Source organism: Oreochromis aureus, linkage group 2 (genome assembly GCF_013358895.1).
Source record: "Oreochromis aureus strain Israel breed Guangdong linkage group 2, ZZ_aureus, whole genome shotgun sequence".
Lineage (NCBI taxonomy): Eukaryota > Metazoa > Chordata > Actinopteri > Cichliformes > Cichlidae > Oreochromis > Oreochromis aureus.
In genome coordinates this window covers 26,013,645-26,035,070 of record NC_052943.1, presented here as the reverse complement: position 1 = coordinate 26,035,070, position 21,426 = coordinate 26,013,645, and the positions used below count along the sequence as shown (strand labels likewise).

At 41.2% G+C, this 21,426-nt stretch overlaps 1 protein-coding gene across 2 annotated transcripts in view; it reads right to left on the bottom strand.

Moving 5' to 3' along the window:
* Positions 1–5,534: 5,534 nt before the first annotated feature.
* LOC116311474 (polycomb group RING finger protein 3) overlaps positions 5,535–21,426 on the bottom strand; it is a 68,410-nt gene continuing 52,518 nt past the window's right edge. For both annotated transcript variants that reach the window (XM_031728600.2, XM_039621396.1), the window contains exons 7-10: positions 20,375–20,463; positions 15,703–15,840; positions 12,407–12,487; positions 5,535–11,256 (exon numbers count right to left, since the gene is read on the bottom strand). In XM_031728600.2, the coding sequence (XP_031584460.1) occupies positions 11,209–11,256; positions 12,407–12,487; positions 15,703–15,840; positions 20,375–20,463 (356 nt within the window). In that variant the 3' untranslated portion in view covers positions 5,535–11,208. The remainder of the gene's footprint in view (positions 11,257–12,406; positions 12,488–15,702; positions 15,841–20,374; positions 20,464–21,426) is intronic.

Genomic DNA, 21,426 nt, shown 5'->3' with positions numbered 1-21,426 from the left:
CTCTCATCTGAGGGTGACAGTTTAAGCCTCCTTCCAGACTTTGGCAAAGTGATGACACATCTGAAAAACTTGTATTTATGTACAATTGTTTGAACTGATGAAGAGAAATGGCTCCAAGAGACTTTCCCAACTTTGTAAATCTACAATTCTCCTTCTTTTATTAATGTTTAATATCTGGCCATTTTAACAGGTGAACTGCTCCCTTTTGGAGATGGCTCTTTGTGTTGGTTTTTGGCACTTCCACATTAGTGTCATTTTTTGTTCCATAAGTTGCCCCTTGGTTGATTCTCTTTTCTTAAATTTTAAGTAGCTGATTGTTAGAAGCTGAAGTTAAGTGACTTCTATCTACTAAAATGGATCGACTGGGGGGATAAAACTGTGTCCTAACATGCTTGATTCTTGGAAATCCTGATTGTGATTCAATCTGCTGACTCCTCGTTGAAGATTATGATGCAGATGTGGCAGCAGTGGTACAAACACACCAACTGTGAAAGAACTTACTGTTGGCCATCTGAGAGCACCTACTTTTAAAAACCCGCAAAAATCAGGATTATTTCCAGTCCTTTAAGAGATAAAGAGAAGTACATATTAATAACAATAAAACACTTATTGTAGACAGCTTTGGTAGAACAATAAACCACAGTTTGTTTCTTCTGAGTTACCCAGTAAAGCAGTGATACAGCAGTAAGACCCTGCAAAGCTCCTTCCACATCGATCATCAGCAGATGATTATGCTAATTTTCCTGCTGGGATGTGCACTTTTACAGGATTTTGTTTTAAGAATCACCCCCCAGAGGAAAGGTCTTCAACATTTCACTGAGTTATTACGGAGGTTAATTAACAGGCTGGCCACAGCAGAAAAATGAAGGTTATTTCTGGGCAGTAACTGCTCACATTTTGAGCACATTAAGGCACCGAGTCAAATTAAATAAATATTACTGTTGTAAATGTCACATACAGAAGAATAATGAAAGCTTGAGCGGATACAACTCACAATCATGAAAAAACTTCTTTAGATTTTCTATTTATGAGAAATATCTCTGTAAAATGCGACATCGGTGCAACATTCAAACATCTCTTCCTCCTGGAGCTCAGGTTATTTCCGCGGTGTCAATTTTGCGTCTTGGTTGATGAATTATTGACCTTTGCCTTCTCCACCGGTGTCTCTGGCCGTTTCGTCACAGAGCAGTAATAACCCGAAGCAACAATATTGCCAAACCCATAAAGGGCCAGAATTGGAAGAAAATGAAAAGAAATAAATAATAGAAAATGAATTTATAAAAGATGGAAAGATAAAACTCCTATAAGCCTGAGACGTTTTTCATCTTTGAGGTGCAATCATCATATAACCCCAAAGGCTCAGTTTTGTGAGTGAAGATTACAGCGAGAAACTTGACAGCAGCCGGATGAAATTTTCAACATGGTTTTTGTAATTGCGATGACCAAACCTTGTGTGTGCATTCTTTCAAAGAAGAACTCGCACACTGGGAAAGTTGAACATTAAACAGATTCACGGTAGGTGCTGCTGCTAACAGCAGGCTGTGATTTTTTCCATCGAGGCCAGAGGGATGGGAGGGCTGCTGTCAAAACTGAGGGGTTGCTTTTGCTGTTATTCCAACCATGACGGCCTGGACACATCAAGAGAACTGGCCTGCTGGAGCTCAAACAGCTGCGCCAGTCATCGATTCCCTCACTTGCCTCCTGCTAGCGTCAAACTACATCCTCTGAGTCGCTCCCTGATTTGTTGCAAACTCCACAACTTTCAGCATGTTCACATGAAAATGGTCATTTAAGGATCATACCAACAAGGATCACCCTAAAACCGTGAACATGCACAGCTGCACGTCTGCAGCTTTAAAAGAAATCTTTCACTTTCATTATTGCACTCACTTGTACTGTGGTTTCAAATAAAGTACCATATTGTACTTAAGGATGCAGTAGATCCCAGTACTGCCTTTGCATCTTTGGCAGGGGGTTCTTATGTTTACACATATGGTTCCTGCAGGAATTTAGCATAAGATCATATTGAACCTCTGGAGAGGGGGTTAGCAGTAGAAGCGCTGAGCCTCCGAGCTTGGGTTGAATTTGCTGTGACGTCCACTCCTGGGAAGAATGTGGAATTATTAAAATGCATCTGAATGCTCCAGACCAGCAAACTGCCAAAACTTCCACATTTATAGAGATGCTCACACGTTCTGATGACCAATAATCAAATACATTAGATTAGCAGCACCCGGCTGCTACTTTCGTTCCTACTTCCTATGGAAGCAGTGACGGTGTACTCGGTTTTTCATAGGGCTGCAGAGAGTCCTGTGAAAACCTTGTTTTTAACATGACTCTGCACAGTATTCGAGTAAAAATCCCAAAGTGGTGTGCAATCTTATACACAAAATGACACATCTATAAGTTGAAGCCTAAAAACATCATTAAATATTGATCTCACCGATTCAAAAAGTGCTGAAACAAGACATTACAGACTATAAGATATTTGGAAACGTTAGATGGTTTAGTCCGTGGAGGCTGCAAGCATCAAAATAACATCTCTGATAACCCCAAATACTTCGAAGTGCATATGGTTATGTATTTAAAACAAACTGGCTTCCCTTGTTTTAGTTATGCATCGCACTGCATTTGTGTTTGTAAAGAAAACTTACATGCAAATTCAAATACGCGCAGCTAAAAGTGTTTAATCTATAAAGTCATAACCTTAAAGATGTAATGTGGTGGATGATGTAATGCGGTGTTTCAGACACCTTTCTGGTGTTTCGTTCTGATTAACTGCTGTGATTTTGACTCCTTAGCACCGTGTGGTAAAACAACAACCAGCAGTGGAAAACAAAAGGCAGACCCACAGTCTCCACACCACAGAATTGGTTAATGAGTCAATAATGTGGTTTTCCTCTTCTCATTTCACACATCTGAGCACTCCGCCCACACATACCGACTGAAATAGCTGCCATCTAATGGTCCCGAAAAAACAAACAACACAGCGCATCCTCTCGTCTTTGGAGAGCAATTTCTCTTCAAACTGCGTACAGCAAGCAACATCATGACTCTCTATTTGCGCCAAATGAAGTCACATTCATCATTTCAAACGGAGAATCAGTGGCCCGGGATTGGAGGAAAAGCCCGAAATGTAAAAACTTTATTGTGATTATGAGTGAAATTTCTTCACAATTACTAAATGGATTGTCATAAAATTTGATGCAGACATTTATTCTCCCATCGGGGTAACGATGATCCTCTGACTTTCTGGCCCATATTTATTCCCAGGATGTCAAATAGTGGAGTTTTCTCAAAGCCATCGCTGTGCCACATTTACAAACAAGGTAGCTTATTTCAGTTTTATTTATCTAGTGCATGAACCCTCCCTCCGCCTCCCTTTGAACAAGCACTTTGGTGACAGTGGGAAGGAAAAACTCCCATTTAACGGAGAAATGTCCATCAGAATTAGGATCAGGGCGAAGTGACTGGTTGGGGTGAGGGGAGGAAGACTAGTCGAAGACCTGCTGTGGAGCTCTAAGTGTATCTGCATTTAAGCACACTGGGCTCTCCATCTGAAGGGTCATGTTTTAATCCAGCACAATCTTTTTCAAACATAACTATTTTCAAGTGCCCAAAAATGAGCAAAAGCAAAAAAAACAAAAACAAAAAGTGAGCAAACACTAAATGAATCTGTAAATAAACCAAAGCACCAAGATTCAAACCGGAGTCAAACTCTTGAGTCACAGGTTTCTCAGTCAGAAGACCAATCAACTCTTTCATCTCCACTCTCAAGCTCCTTATGCTGACAGGACTGTTATGTGTATAACCGCAGCCCCAAAGCGCATCTTGTGCATCAAATCATTGTGAAGATGAGCCCGGTATCAAAATGTAGGTTTAAGGGTCGCATCACTGTGTGGTACAGGTGATGTGACCCTTACGTTTACCCAAGATGCAATGCAAAGGTTTTTCTCAAGTGAATTCTCAAAAAAAGTGTGTATGTGTGTGTGAGAGGCTTTATGATTCATGTTTGTCTGTACCAAACATCAGTTGCATTTGTTGCATTTTACCAGGATAAATAAAGGATGATGATAATAAGTGAAAATAATAATACACAAAGTTGGTTAGAGAAGAAACTGCTAACAAAAACAAGATTTCAGCTTTAGATTGTGACAGTTGGAGTGGGTGTAAAACTAATTTGGTTGCAATTATTTGAAGATGTTTTTTTGCTACTCCACAAATAAATACATTTACCATTTGGTTCAGTGGCTAATTAGACAGAATATTCTCACAGTTTTATCTTTTGATAGTTTCTGTCATGTTATTTCATCAAGGTCAGATAAAAAGTTGTATTAATGCGAGATTCTTTCCTATTTTTGTATTTTGCAGACAGCCGATGCAAACACAGCCACCTCCAAGTCAAACGTGTTGCATCTGCAGCCATCATGGCCACCAGCTGAATGAATCTGCAGCTGCGGCGTGAGCAGATGGAAACCTGACATCTGCCACCATGCTGTAAGGCAGCTGTTGGCGACGACTGGCCTTTTCATTGATAGTTTGGGGGGGGGGGTTCGGTAATATTTGATTTTTGTATGTTCCACCACTGGATGAAACAGAACTTATTTATTTGTTGTGGTACTGGCACAACAAGCGGCCCTTAAGCGGCCCAAAGTGTGCTAAGAAAATATCCCCACACCATGACATCACCACGAGCAGCCTGAACTGTTGATACAAAGCAGGATGGTTGTTCACATTTTGACTCTACTTCCTGAATATTGCAGTAAAAATCGAGACTCGTCAAACCCAGCAACATTTTTTGAATCTTCTGCCGTCCACCTCTTGTGTAATCTTGAAGAATTTACAGAAAGCCCAAAAATTAAACTACCTCCATTTACTGGTGAGTTCGAAAGCATAAATTAGGAATTCAGTGAAGGAGACATCTGGATGTTCACTTTGAAAAGTCACTTGATGTTTTAATATTTTTATATTTTGTTATATTTGTAACATGTGAGATGTTTTGGGTCACCGCTGTTTTGATCAGGTCTCGCTTGTAAAAGTCATCTCAGTGGACTTCCTGGTTACATAACAATAATGCAAATATGCGGCATCTTCTGCTGCTGTGTGTTCACAGATACTCTTCTGCATACCTTGGTTACATTTAACTGTATCTTTGAACTAATCCTTCCCTTCAGCTCGAAGTCATCCTCCTCTGACCTCTAACATCAACAAGGTCTGGTATTTTCTTTTTCAGGCCATCCTCTGGATATAGCAGGTCTGCTGCAATTTTCCTGCAGAAGCATCCCTAAGGTTCACAAAACCACTTAAAATATCTACAAGCCTAAATGCACAGCGTTCTTGCCAAGTGACTGGCTGATTAGATGTGTTTGCAGGCAGCTGAAGAGGAGTACCTTACAAAGTGGCAGCTGAGTACAGATTGATCTAATGGCCTGTGTATTCTAATGTGCATTTTACATTTTTTGTCTACGTTAAATAAACAAAATCAATGGCGGCCTTCCAAATCCAAAGAAATCCAATCAACACGGCACCAGAAGCACTTTTAAAGGCATTTATTGATGAAATACACACTTAGGTTTTGACAAAAGCTTCTGTAGTTTTGTATGAAAGAAATTCCAGCCCCAAAACTCCTTGAATTAAATGACAGTGGAGACCAACTCATTACATGTGCAATAAATAACAATAATACAAAAGGAGGCAAGGAAAAGGACACCAGAATAAGAGTCTGTGTTAACCTGAAAGCAAACCAAAACCCAAAAAGAAAAAAAAAAGTCTGGGGTATTTGTGACAAGAAGAGCGGCGGAGCAGGAAAACAAGAAGAGACTAAAATAAAATCCAGTCGTTTGAATTTTGGGTGCATTAGTGTATGTTCTGAGATTCCCTGGTCACCCTCAGGACCAGAAGGCATTTAGTGACCTGAGGACCTGACTGGAAAAAGAAAAATCATTTCAAAATTTTTAAAAAAGGCTGGAACCATCTGGGAACTGTATATTGCACGTTTTCCTTGCCAATACAATAACCACATTGCCACATTCATACCTTTTTTTTCTTCTTTTTTTTTTTTAAATAAACTTGACCTAATGAATACGACCCATGTGTTTTGTCACACATTGCGAAGACGACACTTTATTTAATATGAAAGAGGGGGAATGAGTCATAATTTAAGCCATTTTTCCTGTACGAGTCTGCTCAGTTTCACAAAGAAAGGGGGAAAAAAACTGCAAAATTATGAGCAAGAGCATAAATCTCAAACACTTAAAAACTACTGCAGAGGTCACTTTTTCAGCATAAATAAATATTTATACAAAACTGGACAGATCAGGTGATAACATCAGGGGAATGTCACTGTGAGATTTAGTAGCAGATGACCGATTCGTTCTGAGTTGCTAAAGCTGATAGTTTGGAGTCGTTCGCAACTGCTGCGCCTTTGCAAATGAGACTTTGTTGCCCCGATCGGCAGTGAACAATCACCCGAAGCAGCAAAACAATCCATAATTTAAGCAAACATTTGCTCTTCAAACTGTACCACCTGTGGCAGCGTGACGCTGTGCCCTCGAGGGCTGCCGGCTCCAAAACGCTCTGAAGAGACACCCCGGCCAAATGAAATCTATATTTTTTTGGACCGTTTCAGTTCACGTGGCTCATGTGGTTCATACAAGTGAGGTCTCAGTCTCTGCTGCACACAAAGCCAGCCTGTGAGATTGCTGCGCCTTGCAGAGAACTCAAACGAGGGAGAAAGAGAGCTGGGTAACAAAGAAAGCTACCAGACTCCCAGAGTGGACGCTTATTACAGCAGAGTAAACACAGGAGAGCCATTTGAAGTTGCCAGAAATAATTCTGCTGCCAACAAGCCTGAAATGAAAGCTGAAATGAATGCGGCTGCCGCTGAGGAGGAAAGTTTCCGAGCTCAGAAAACTGTTCAAAGCGGCCTGAATAAACTGTTTACTCATCTTCCCGTCATGGCGGTGGAGCAAACTCGCTCTGCTCAGACTCGACGGTCCACGTGAAGCGGCTAAACTTTGGCCGGGCTTCACCGAGATCCCAGCAGGAGCTAACAAACAGGCTGACAGGAGATCAGGGTCAAAGCAGAGATGAGCCAGAGACATTTCAGAGCAGATAGCAACACCATCTGCAGGCCTCCTGGAAGCCTCTTATCCTGCCTGTCAGCCATAGCAGCACTGATGTCTCAATGTTAGTCCTAATAAAAAGGCGAACATTGATCTGTTCTGGCGCAAGATGCGGCCAGCATCATCTACACACGGGTGGCGAGAAGGTCGAACCTCCTGAGAGAAACGTGTAGACGAAAACACAACCAGCTGTACACGACTTTAAATTCATGGATGTTCTAGTCTTTCAGAGCCAATTATCTGTTAGAAATTGGAGTGAGACTCAATCGAACTCGGAGGCGCAAACATCTCACCAGTGAAGCCTGTAATAAGTGCGAGTTTCTCTTTGAGGCACGAAATTGCAGCTGGTGCACCCAATTTCTCACCACTTTTCTTTTATTTTTCACAGCATCAGCCCCGTCACAGTCTATGACTTATTTAAAATTCCCTCTGTTTCCTTTCCAAAGCGAGCCCAGACAAGTAGGGAAACCCAATCTTAAAGTAGGGTGGGGATCGAGCACCTTCTTCATCAGACGCCCAAGGACTGGAGCACGTACGGCGGCAGGAGAACGAGAGCTTCGCGACACAGTTCCTCCCTGTCTCTGAAGTTTGAAGTGTATAGTTGTTAGCACCATAGAGAGCACCAGCAGCAGAGACGCAGCCTGACCGCCACTGCGGCGAAGACCTCGCCCTTTCCACCTTTCCGTCAGGTCACAGGGCTTTTAGAACTAAACAAGCACGAGAGGCAAAACAATTCTAATTGTGACGTAAAAGCTGCACACCATTGTCATATCCAAGAATTTTGCTCTTTGTGTGACAGAAAAAGCCTTGGAGTTGTTCTATTTGGGCTCATTAAATTTTATTTTTAGTTTTCATCGACACACAAATGCAACAGATCCAGAAGGTTTCATCAAGGTAAACTGCTCAAGGCTTTAGAGATGATTCAGATTGAAACATTTGGAAAGACTTCATCGTGGCGAACGATGGCCAGGATGAGCACACTAACGATCAAAGCAGGGAAAAAGTGAATGTTTAAAGGTGGATGTGAAACAAGGGCGTTTCCGGAGCAGTGTCCTGTGTTATACCTTTTCCGTTTGTAGTCGTGAGTACAGTAGCACCTTGTCGGATGTTTTACAGCTCAATCGCTGAATTACAGTAAAGAGATTTAATCAGTGACAACCAAACACGACGAGAACTCCAAACGAGTTGTGACAGCCGAACGGCAGAAAACACGATCACGATCTAGGACTGCAAACCAGAGGACTTAAAACACAGATCTCAGTGTCAGTGATAGCTCCGGGAAGCGTACTCGACACTCGTCCGAGTACTACGAAATAATCAGTATAAGCCTTTAAAACACCAAGTCTGCACTTACAAAGACATAATATCACACAGATATTACATTACGTTTGCAGGGATTAGTACAAACACAACACTCTTCCACGAGCTGAGAACATGGCCAGGCTCATTGTTTTTGGTTTTTAATCACTTTCTATGCTTGCAAATTTATTGTAGCAAGTAGATTAAGAAGAACAAAGAGGAGGAGAAGAAATACCTGGAGAGGTATTTCTGGACAGGCCAATTCAAATTTCACCGTTTTTTAAAAAAAAATAATAAAATATTGATTTACATAAAAACCATAAACAATGAGCACCCTACAAAAGGTAGCTGAATTAAGGTCCTTGAAACATAAAGGTTAGCACATGAATGAAGCATGCAGAAGGAGTTTTGGTAGAGCTGGTTTTGTACAGACCTGTAGGCTATAATGCATTTAATACACACGTCATAGGTCCTAACGAGTCCCTACACATTGCTTTGTCGGCCAATTTCAAATCACTCCACCAGACTTTTGAGATCTGAAGATGCATAGGAACCCCACACATGAGCGTACAGACAGACGGCTTGTTGTGGGGCGATACAACACAAAAGCTGAACTGCCGTTTTTAATTACTGATAAGAGAAGTCAGTGAGGTAAGACTACTTGAGGTCTGACACGCTGCTCAGGGATCCAGTTGTGGTCAAAGACAGTTCGGTTCAGGATTTTTAGGGTTAAGACATTTTGCTTTTGACAGAACATCGGTTTTCTGCGTCACAAAGTTAAGAACGGCATGCTCCCGCATGAGGAACAATCCTCCTCAAGGTCAGAAACACACATCTATAAGCACCAAATGACCAAACAGCAGTCATTTCATTATCAAAATGTTCAAAAAAACCTCAGCCTCCTCGCTGAGAAACCTGAATTTGCACGATATTTCTTTCAAAAAGACTCATAAAATCGTCTTGTTAAGTCAACAATATTGAACACTGGCTACTCTGCAAAAAAGGAAAACAAAAAAAAGAAAAATCCAAGTTTTATACTGATTTTCTTTTGTTTTGTGTGTGATTACAAGCCTAAAAATATTCACTTCTCTTTCAGAAATGCTGTCGTATTGATGCGCTTAAAGACTTTGCACCTTTGCTCTCCAGCTGGCAGTGAGAACTAACCAAAGTAAAACCCAGAAATGGAAAATAGCGATATCGCTAACCTGCACTCATGTTTGCAGAACTGGCACATCTGTGACGTTTGAATCCATCTGAAGAGACGAGCTTGAAGTTTATAATAAATGTCACTTCACTTCCATGTTCACCATAAAAAAGAAACTATGATAAGACCGTCACTGAGGCTGTTAAGATGAGGGAGTTGTCTGTATCTCTACATTTCTACCTTGCAGCTTCGGTAGCTCTGCAGTAAAAATGGAGCTGAAGGAAATGTCTGGAAGGATGGAGGGTGCCAAAAAACATCTACAGCTAGCAGCTCAAACCAAAAGCTGTAAACATGTGGGTGGTATGGGCATACACCTGCCTGGTGCTGCTGCCACTGAAAGACTGCAGAAACACAGGGACGGATATTAAAAGACTGCACGGTGGGTACCGAAAACAATGTTTAAAAAATGAAACATCTTCCAGGCATTTACGGACATGAGTGTTTTGTGTAATGTTAAAACGTGTTAATATAACTAAAATTAACAATAAATGTGTTCCACTGAAGGCAGGCAAGATGGGAAGGATGAGGTCGGGGTGAAGCTTTCTCCTTATCGGCCCCCTAAAAGTTCATCTATCGGGGCAAAGGAACACATTTAGACCCCACATACACATAAATGGCAGAGGATTTGATATAGCTGTTTTGTGTCTTTCTCAGACAACATAAAAATGCATTTATATAATTTGATACTGATAGTGAGTCTGTCTTTAAAAATCCTAATTTATCACCTCTGGACATTTATTGCCCAACATATAGATAGCACTTCTGGGATCCACTCTCTTTTAACAGTCTAAAGTCTCTCTTCAATCTCTTTCTCTCTCTGTAATGACATTTTATGTACAATATTGGTATATAGAACATAAATAACTACACAAAAAATTAGCCTATTCACAATTGACAATTGAGAACCCAATAGCAAATTAGACAAAGCAACAAAATGAAATTTAAACAAAAAAAAAAAAAAAAAAAAAAAGGAAATCAGAGACTTGATAAACAGGTTAAAATTGATGCCTGTTATATAAATTTCTCCATATACTTTCTGTGCTCCCAAGATGTGTCGAGTGCAGTGTGAAAAGAACAAAACACCTTTTTATATTAAAAAAAATCCTGTTCTCTGCTCAGTCATCACCTCAGGAGGATGAAGTCTGCATGGAGCTCGAAAAGACGGCCACACGATTCCCGACATCTTGTTTGCGTGTAAACAGAGCACCAGTAGTGTCTTGGTTCCGTGTGTCTCTTCTGTACAAAAGTATAAATATATGCTTTTTCTCCATATTTTTTTTCTTTTTTTTTCGTTCACATATGTAGGATGTAGCAGACCAGGGGAAAAAAATGGTTGTTTTAGTTTCTAAAAACACACGCCAGTGTTGCAGTGTCTGTGCTGGAGAGGCGGCCAGTTTGTGTCGGTTTGTCCCACTTTCCCTCCCCGTTAGATGGACGTTTGCTGGCTTGTGTTGACTTTTACCGTCGGGCGTTTGCTTGGTGTTGGTTGATCGTCTTTGCATAAATTAAAAAGGTTTCGGCACAGTCCGCGGCCACTGGGCCAGAAAGAAAAGTAAAAAACAACCACTGTGTCCGTTGTAGCTACAGCAGATCCATCTTGGGTCTGTAATGGAGCAGGAGGGGGGATTTCTGCAAGGAACAAGCAAAACACAAGCTCGAGCAAAAGGCCTTAAACCATTCACAATTAGCTTATTAACTGCACTGAAGCATGGATTGGCTTAGAAAATATGATACTAATGTTTAAGTGCTATAGTTTAGGTTCTTCTACGAGAAATAACAGATTGACTAAATGGGTTTCCACCTACAGCAGAGACTTAGTTGTTGCACATTAACTGTTACAGGTGGAGACGTGATGTATCAACACATGTCTCTGTTTACGCTACTGTTAACTGGTACACAAGTCTTTGAATTTGGGGAAGTTGCTTTAAGAACATAATTTGTCCTCATTTTCAAGAAGCCGAATGTTACGCTCGATTAATTAAAAGAAGTCTAGTTTGCAGATCTGAGTACAAAAATGTGAACTCAGTTTATTTTCCTAATAAATGATATTATCTTTAATTTTAAGCCAGTTTTTGACAGATTTCTACAGTCTGTGTGTTTTTGTTTTTACAGCAGGTGATCTAATAAACTTATTACGTACTGTATAACTTCCAAACAAGCTTGAAAAGGAATTGGGAGGACGTCCTTCTAGGAAGTTTTTTGTGACCTACGCTGCAAAACTGAAATTTCACTGGGTACTCATAAAGGCAGTTGTATGGTATAGACTCTAGATGAGAAGATTACATCAGCCAGAGAAACCAAAGGACTGCTTCACTGCTGCAGCAAACACTGTAGATATGTTGGCCAAACTCTGTGTTCAAATTCAGTTTTTCTTACAAATCTAAGCACCATGTGTGTAAATGCTATTATTGTAGGGTCTACCTTACATTATAAAGCACCTTGAGGTGACTGCTGTTTTAGTTTGGCGCTGTATAAATAAAACTGAATTGAATTAAACATGATATGCAGAAGGAATAACAGCAGCCAACAAGCAGCTTTGATAACTAGCTTTATCTAACGAGATGCTAACTGTTACTCATGTTGCTTCTGCCATCGGAGTTTATTTCTGGGGAAAAGCCGCCAATATTAGCTGATTATATCAATGCATGAACGGTCTGTAGTCAGCTGATTAGTTTTCAGTTGATAAGTGTCCACATAGCAAAAACATTTCAGTGAAATTGATTCAACTGGATATTACCGGTAATACCAGTCTCAAACTCAGAACTCATTTGTCTTTTACCTTAAATCTCCATCTTGTAACAACAACAAATTTCAAAGTGTGGTCCTTCCCCAAGATTTCCTCGTTGCATAAAATGTCCAGCTGAGAAAAGAAGCAGAGAAACAAATTACTGAACGATATCTGACCCGATTTGTGCAAGAGTAGTTAGAGTAGATAACAACATGACGTTAATATGAGCGGCGTATGCTGGAGGTCTCTGCTGCATCTGTTTAGTGCGAGGACAAAGTGAAAATCTACTATTTTTCCCTCTTTCTCTCTATTCTAACATCAGTGTTTCCTGGAGATGTAGCTGGGTGGGTGGATGGGTGAGTGGGGGGCTCATTTTGACATCGAGTGGCCCCTGGCACCCGCACAGAGAATCCAAAAGTTCGATACTGAACACGAGGCCGGCTCGCCAAATCTACCGCTCCCCCGTGAAGCCGGCATTGATATTCTTCTGAGCAGCTCCTCGCATCTGCATCTGCCAATCAATACTGAGAGGCACACAGGGAGGGAGAGAAAGTGAAGGCTGGGGAGGGACACTGCCACAGCGCCACCTGCTGGCTCTCACAGAGAGCACATTTTAAGGCTGGGAGGAGTTGAAACGGTCCAGGTCTGATTGGAGAATAAAATTCAGGGGAAGAATTTCATTCTCCAATCAGGTTTTCTGTCCGACAAAACAAAAACATAAATCTGAAATTGAGTTGTGCAGCTGAGATGCTTTTTACCCTTAAACCCTGAAGAAACTTATTAAATCATCATTATCTAAGCAGAGATGCTCACAATGAAAATCTGAAAAATGAGATGCTGAATGAAAAATATTAAAAAGCAATCTAAGAAGGAAACCAGAATCTGGCACACCAAAACCAATCAAAGGATAACTGTGATCTTCTGAATTTTGTTCTATGAGATTTTAAACCAAATGAATCATTTCTAGTGATGCTGGAAAACTTGTCCATTCATTTGCTACTTAAAGGGCTGAATTATTGAAATTCCTTATGAGGTTGCTCTAAAAGCTTCCTGACAAGCCTTCAGAGGTTTCCCTGAAATGTCACAGAGAGTATTAACAGGAATGAGTAAGAGAGTCATCTCACCCACATTAGTCTCTCTTCCTTGGCTTCCTGTTAAAACCACAATTTAATTTAATTTCTTGAATAATCAGGTCCCATCGTAACTTAAAGACCCCCAATAGAGCACTCATCCCTCTCAGACCCTCTGGCTTGTGTTTCCCGGAGCTCCTTAAAGTAGAACGGGAGGCAGAGCCTTCATCTTTCCAGTTTCCCACGTTGGATTTGGGACTCTTAAAATTAAGTTTGGCTTTTCACAGAGCTTATAGTTACAGCTGGATCAGCGATTGATTGCTGCCCGGGCCTAAGCCTGGTTGGACGTCTCTTCCTGTTTAAAGGGAGTTCTTCGTCTCCACAGCTGCCAAGTGCTTGGTTAATTTTCTATTATTAAATTTACAGTTTAAAGCATTCTGAGGCGACTGCTGTTGTGAACTAGTGCCATTGAACTGAAATCACACAAAGTTTAAAAAATGGATTAAACACAGCTAAACACAGGGACCGATTTTAGAGTGTGTAAAAAAAGAAATAATGGATGTTTAAAAACGCATCTCCTATATGTGAAACTTTAAGATTGGAAGATTAGCTTTTTCCAAGATATAGTCTTTTAAATGCCAACAAAAATGTGCTTATTCTAGTAGCACATTTATAATGCTTAATAATAAGAACAACATCTTTATTGTCTTTATATCGTCATCAAATTAGACCTAACAAAATCTATTTGATTCCAGGAATCGATCCCTGATTTTCCTCCATTCTGGGCATTCCTTTTATCCTCATTTCATCCGAATGGAAACACTTCCTGCAGAGACATTCAGATGGCTGACGTGGCCACAACGACGGGTTTACAAACATGATCAATGAGTAACTGGTGTACTGATCCCTGACAATGCTCTGCGCTCGGCTCTGCATTGAAAGCAGAAATCGTTTCAAACAGCATCTTTTGATAGTCAGTAGATAGGACAACAATGGCTGGCTGGGAGAGCATCCGCCTCGCCAAAGCTGTGTTATGGAGGCCGACGATATGATGGAGCCTACCCACTCATCTCTGTGACAGCCAGTTAAAAAAAAAAAAAAAAAGACACGGAGAAAACAGAAAAATCGACGACAAGGAGGCGACTGATGATTCAATCTAAAAATCCATCTGTCAAATTATCGCCTACTCCCCTCCACCCTCCCATCCCCTCCACCCTCCCATCCCCCGCTGCTTATAACAGGGTGGTAACGATAATTAATAGAAAAATTAGATCTCATATGGGCTTGTTTCCTGCTAAATATAACAAACACAAAAGGCATTGTATGAGTCAGTACAGAAGAATTACAATAAAGTGACCTTTTATGCAATTTCTTGCAATTAACTAAAACTTTCTGATACGCAGGGCCCACACGGGCCAGCTGGTGCTCCGAAAACTTAAAACAAGCGCCAAGAATTAAGAGATTTGTTCCAATTTGCTACAAATCCATTTCTGGAAAAAGAAACACAATGTTTTTGTAAGAACAGGAATTAAAATGACTAAAAGCAGTAATCCACAATCTCAATGTTTAATCACAAACTACTGTAGGAATTATTGTAAAACTTCCTGGAAAGAAAGCCTGTAAGTGTCATGGTCCTGGGGTTTTGTGGAGTTTTTCGGTTTTGGATTTATAATGTTTGAAATGATGGTGTCAGGATGCGGGTCACGCCTCTAGCTGCTGGTCAGGCTGCTTGTGATCCTCAGCTTCTAGCTGCTTTTTAGCTTTAACCCACTTCTGAATCTGAACAATGTCAAAGATATTCCTGATATGACTGGGCAAAGAAGCCCCACCCACTTGCTGTTCAAACTTTCTGTTTACAAGGGGCAACTAGTGAAAATATAGTTGGTTTAAAGGGAGGGGGAGTAGCAAAAACAGCTCCTTTCAGACTGAAAATGGCCTTAAGGGTCTCACTGAGGCTCAGCATCAGATAACATGAGGATTAATTTAAACTCTAAGAACAAACATATGGAGCCATTTCTGTTCCTTTGTAATTAAGGCCAGTAGAAAGCTTCAAATGTACAGGTTAAGTCTAGCTTTGAGCAATAAAAGGATCAGAGTGATGCAGACTCTCAAGGTTATCAACATGGAAATAACAACCGCTGAGGGAGGAGTGTTTCCTCTTGAACTGCTTCCTTTACAGCTTTAATTTTACACTAAAACTACATTTAGTTCGTGACAGACTCATTTCCCTGTCATCATTGTGTTTCCCGGGCTGGTGGAGCGTGATATTATCTGTACCTCATTAAATGATGTCAGGTTAAGCTTTTTGGCAATGAACTTCTTGAGGTGGAGGACCGTGGCTTGTGCTGAACAGCGGATCCACTTGCGCTTCAGACCGCGAAGCTTGCTGCTGTTGCACTCCAAGCAGATGCTGACCTGTTAGGAGACAGAAGATGAGGATTTAAATCCTGCGTCCACTGAAGTGTGGGTACATGATCTTATCATTTTATAAGGCCATTAAAAACGGTTTCATGCTAAAGTGCTACAAGTGGAGATTTTTTAAATATAAGAGTGTTGTGAACAGGTTTTCAGACGGTATGAATGTTTGGATCCTTATCGAGAACACCACCACGAGGGATCACAAGGTTCCTTTTGAAGAGCAAGTAGTAGGGCAGTGCTAGAGCTAGCATCAGTGACAATGTAGAGCGTGTCCACCGCAGAGCCCTGACCTGAATATCAGCGTGAATCTAGTGTTACATGATTGACAGAGCACAAAAAAACTCAAGCTGTTTAAAATGCTGCTGTTTCACAGTCAAACTGTAGTCATGTGTTTAAAGTGAAATATAAATAAATATATAAACACTTTGGTTTAGAGGAAAGTTCAGAACAACTTAGACATCTGCAGTCTTTATAAGAACCACCTTCTTACTTTGAGAAGCCCAGAAAGTTTCACCTGGCAGCACCTAAAGGTCAAAATTTCCACCTCCGCAAAGGTCAAAAACCTCATGGCTGAATTCACAAGTCCTGCAGAACTTTTCACCCAGCAGAGCTGAATGTGAGAAAATTATCCAACTCGGCTGAAGTAGACATTAAAAAGCTTGGTACAAAGCTGAGGTTTAGTTGATTGTGCTGATAAATGTATAAAGCAGGTAACCGTCCAGTGAACACAGAGATGGCAGACAATCGCCAAACCTGATTTATCCCAACATTGTGAAAACCGCTTCAATCTTCAATACTGCATTTAAAGAATGACAGAAATGCGTTCAGTCTGGATAACTAAACAGCCTTTAAGCCCAATTTGTCAGTTTTTTGTCACTGAGGCTGTGAACAACCACAATATTTGGTTTGCCCTCCATTTATAATCCATTCAACAATTTAGTTTTGGTTGTGTAACCAGAACTGTAGCCTGCCCACCTCTACAAACATATTTCCACCTTTCCTACAGCATCTCTTTTGCAAAGACATGAAACCAAGAAGTCCGGCCGCAGAGACTGATTCAGCTCACACGGTATGTGTGAAGAAACCGAAGACTTCAGGTGGATTTGTAGCTGGTTTCACCCACCTTCTCATAAAAACTCAACCTGAAGCTGGTGTTGATTTCCTCCTCTGCTTCCTCACAACATCTCACTGAACCTCTGCTGCTTTCTTTTGTTTATTGGCTTCTTTCACGCGACCGACACTCAATGCCATTGGCCCATTCATTTGTCTCCCCCCTGAGGTAACACGGTAGGTGGTTTTTGGCAGTGGATGGTAGCGGGAGTCAGAATGCATTACTGCTACTGAGCTCCAGCGCCACATATCAAGAGACAAAGGCAGAAGCGTTGGATTTCTTCATTTGTGGGTGTTCCTCTTCCTCTTTTCATCTTTCTCTTTTGAGACGGGGAGAGCTAACATTACCCTGGTTTCTGTTTAAACTTGGAAATCATCTCTGCTCTCAAGTAAACACTGGCAGTGCTTCAGTGAGCAGCCTGCCCTTCAATAAGCAAAAAACAGATTCGTAATATATCTGCTTTCCAGTGGTGCTGGCAATGAGGGAGGCTCATAATGTGAAATAAAACCCTTAGCAGTGATCTGGACTCCACGGCAGCTTGATAGCAGGCTGCAAGGCAGTTTCATTACATTAAAATAGATTAGTGACGTGCTCACAGAGCCGAGGACTCCCGCTTCAGCTAAACACACAGACGTGATGATGCAAGGGAGAGGCGTATCAAGAAAATATCGCACGAGCCTTCAGGAGTCATGAAGAGAAAGCTTTACACCGTGTTGCCGAGTCCCGAATGCTTGCAGAGCGCTGATGCAACATTTCTATCTGCACCGTCTTCTGTGTGGAGTAAAAGTTTGTCTGTGTGGGTTTTGAATTTGGATCTCTGATAAATTACATTTGGAGACTTCAATAAATAATTCAGACCAAAGCTGCTCTCGCCAATGTCTCCAAAGTAGACTCTTTAAACCCAAAATAGCTGTAGTTTATTAAATTTACACAATCTGTTCTGACTCCATCAAAATTTGATAAGAGCCTGAAGGTGACCCCATCCGGAGACTTTATACCTCGTCTGGAAACATTAACCTCAGTAACGAGCTTCATGCTTTGCTGCAAAAGTAGGCTGCTCTGATTAATTGCAGCTTTTATCAGGAATTTAGTTTCTCCCTTTTTAGATGAGCTTGTTGCAAGTTTCTTTCTCGCCTAGCAACACCCCAAGGTTATGCTCTAAAAGGTCGTCCAGAAGACAGCGGGGAAGCGTTCTGGAAGTCTTCCGTGCATGCTCACAACGCCTGCTGGTTATTACATCTCAGTGATGAAGGGGCCATTGATTTCTGGGAGAAAATTGCTCTTCATCTTCATTCCCCCCGAATGAAACTGCTGTTTTCACTTCCATCTGCTCAGAGATGCAACATCCCGTTTTGCAGAGCCATGCCATCAAATTACTTCAACGAGAATAACGAGAATATTTTTTTTAAACTAAAATGACCAAAAACCCCAATAAAGCTTCTTTCAGCTGTTCCCTTATCCCAAGGGTCTCAACCACAACAGGTAGCTCTGCATGTTTGATTTGGCAGAGTTTTACGCTGGGGATTTGTGAAAATCCAAACTCCCAGGCAGTCCAAGGCCCAATCGCACAGGCCTAAAGACTGGTCGGAAACATCTTGGTTATTTGCAGTCTCTAGGTAAAATTGTTTGCAAATACGGTACTGCACCGATTTACATTTTATAGATTTTATAAAATCTCAGCATTTTTGGAACTTGGTTTGTCAATCAAAGTACATGATATTACACGAAGGAAGCCTAAATATGAAGTCCTGGATACACCACAAACATCACCTCTATATATAGAATAAGGAGCAAACTGCAGTATTTGACAGCAGGAGTAGCCCTTTTTCACACAAAGTATAAATGACTTCAGAAAAACACCACTCCAGTGATAATGTGACCTGCCAGCAGCGTGCGCTTGCATTTATCCGACTGGTCAATGTATGCAGGACGACACTCTGTATTATGATTTCCTGCCACATCACATATGTGTCCGCAGCCAGTCTCATCAATGCAGCAGCCTTCCTGAAATCAAGGTTGTATTTTTGTGTGAAAGGGCTTTTTTCCCCCCTTTTCTTCTTTTCACTCCCTTCTGATCTAAAAGCTCCCTACTTTTAAGAGCGTGCACCATCATCATCCTCTTATTTCAGCCATTTCCTTTCTGCATGTTCTGATGAGGCTCACCTTTTCCATCATCTCACATTAGACTTCCCTCCGACATAAAACCCAGAGAATCGTATTTATGATCACCTCACCCCCCTGCATGGTGATCTGATATCACCTTTCTCTCCTACACTTCGTCTCTTTTCCATGTCTCATCTTATTTTCCATTCCCACCCCTCTGAGTTACATCTGACATCACTGCATTCAGCTCACGCAGCCCACTGTATTAGCTATTCCGAGTGCATTCTGCACTGCTGCCGAGTATCCAAAGGGCAAGATCTTCACCCTCATCAGGGCAGCCTGTCTTTCCCACATGGCAGCAAAGAAGTGGTTGTTTTGTGTTTTTAAATATAAATCTAATTCTTTAGAAAAGCAACAGCTAAAACTCGAACAAGATCAATTTTTCAGCCTGTACAACAAAGAGCGAGTCATTATTTCCACATGGCGTCTGTCCGGCAACAATAGTAACTCCACTCTCGCTGCATTATTAATGCCATTTTTCGGGGCTTAAGAACGCACCGGAATACAAATGGAATCAAGAAAAGGCCCATTTTCATTTTAAATATGTTCAGTGGGTAGCAGTGGTGTGTCGCTGTGGTGTCTGTGTGGCTCCGTGCAAATCAAACAGCCGAAAGACAAAAGAACCCAGTAATTGTGAAACAGCCTGGTAAACCACAAGGGGGCCACTTTTATAAAGGCAATAATTGATGTTCAGGCTTTTAAGGCAATTGTACAAACAATTATCACAAACAGTATTTTTATTCCTTGGTGCTTTTGTTCCTGACACAATGCTTTGTAACCCATAATTATTTTACCCGATTCACTTCCAGTATTTGCTAAAAGGAAAAATATATATACTTCCCTGCCTTGTGGACTTTTGTGCAAAATATAAAACATAATTAGACTGAAAACAACTCAAGTGCTGTTCCTTAGATCCATTTCCGTACTAATAAAGCAAAGGACGGGATTATGTTTGGGTTTTTTGTTTTTCCCGGTGCCGTGGACACCATAATGTACCCGATGGCCTGAATTATCCTCAGACTTTGCTGTCAACAGTTTTCACAAAGACTTTCTCTTCAGCAAAACATATCTAGAATTAAAAAACAGTTGACAGTGAGGTCCGAGGATTAAGATTGTGCCAGAACGGAGGCCGATATCTCAAAGCAAGTGGGGGGGATGTGCTTTTCTGAAATGTAACAAAGTAGAAGAGAGGCTGCCACTCGAGAAGGCCCTGGAGGCAGGAAACGAGGAGCAAATGTTGCAGTCCGTCCGGCTTACCTGCTCGTCACTACGGTGATAGTCGTTGTCCTCTTCTGGTTTCTCCTCTCCTGCCTCCTTATTGGCCGTTTCTTCTGATTTGGCATCACCTGTTTTAAAAAACAAACAAGCAAAGAGTTAGAAAAAAAGATGCAGTTTGTAGGACTCAATCCAGATTCTCTCTTTATGTTTAGCAAGTTAAGAGATTTGAGTGTTACTGATGTCCACTGTGGCTGTGTTAAAAACAGATTTGTCAGGGAAACAGGCAGGTTTGTCTCCCTGCAGTATTTAAAACAGACTGTGCCTGTTGGAGCGTGAAAACACCTCTTGCAGAAGCCCATTTATAAACCAACTACATCTTTGAGGGTGTTAAAGCATCCTTTATATGGCTTATCGTCTGTGCAGGCACGTCTCTAGCACAGGTGAACTTCTAATCAATAAAACGCGTTCGCTTATTCTGGCCTCCATGAGGAGTGACCTCAGCTTTGAACTTAACCTGTCTGAGTTTGCTCTTTGTTCCTTTTCTCGGATATGCTGGTTTTCAGAGACAGCAGCACAGTCTAGTGAACATTAAGGTAAAATAGGAAGAAAAAGGCATTTCTCACAGGCTGCACTACTGAAGGATAATGTGTTCAGAGTGCTACAAGGCAGGTAAGGTACTGTTTAATAATGCATCACACAGAGCTTTTGGTCTGGCACTGGGAGAAGTCTGAACACCCTGGGTCAACTATATTTAGAGTTTACGCACACACACACACACACACACACACACACACACACACACACACACACACACACACACACACACACACACACACACACACACACACACACACACACACACACATATATATATAAGCTACAGGTGAGATTTTCTTTGTCGAAAACGAGGTTACCTGCATCAATATATGAATTTCACTTGCTTTACATACAGTTTGTTACCAGAAGTAGGCAGGAAGGGATCTAACAATTACTGCAAATTTCTAAAACCAAATAAGCCAGACAAGCTACAGCAAATTTCAAATGTAGCCAAATTGGACATCAAGTTGTCTTCAACCTGCCAGCTTCCTAGT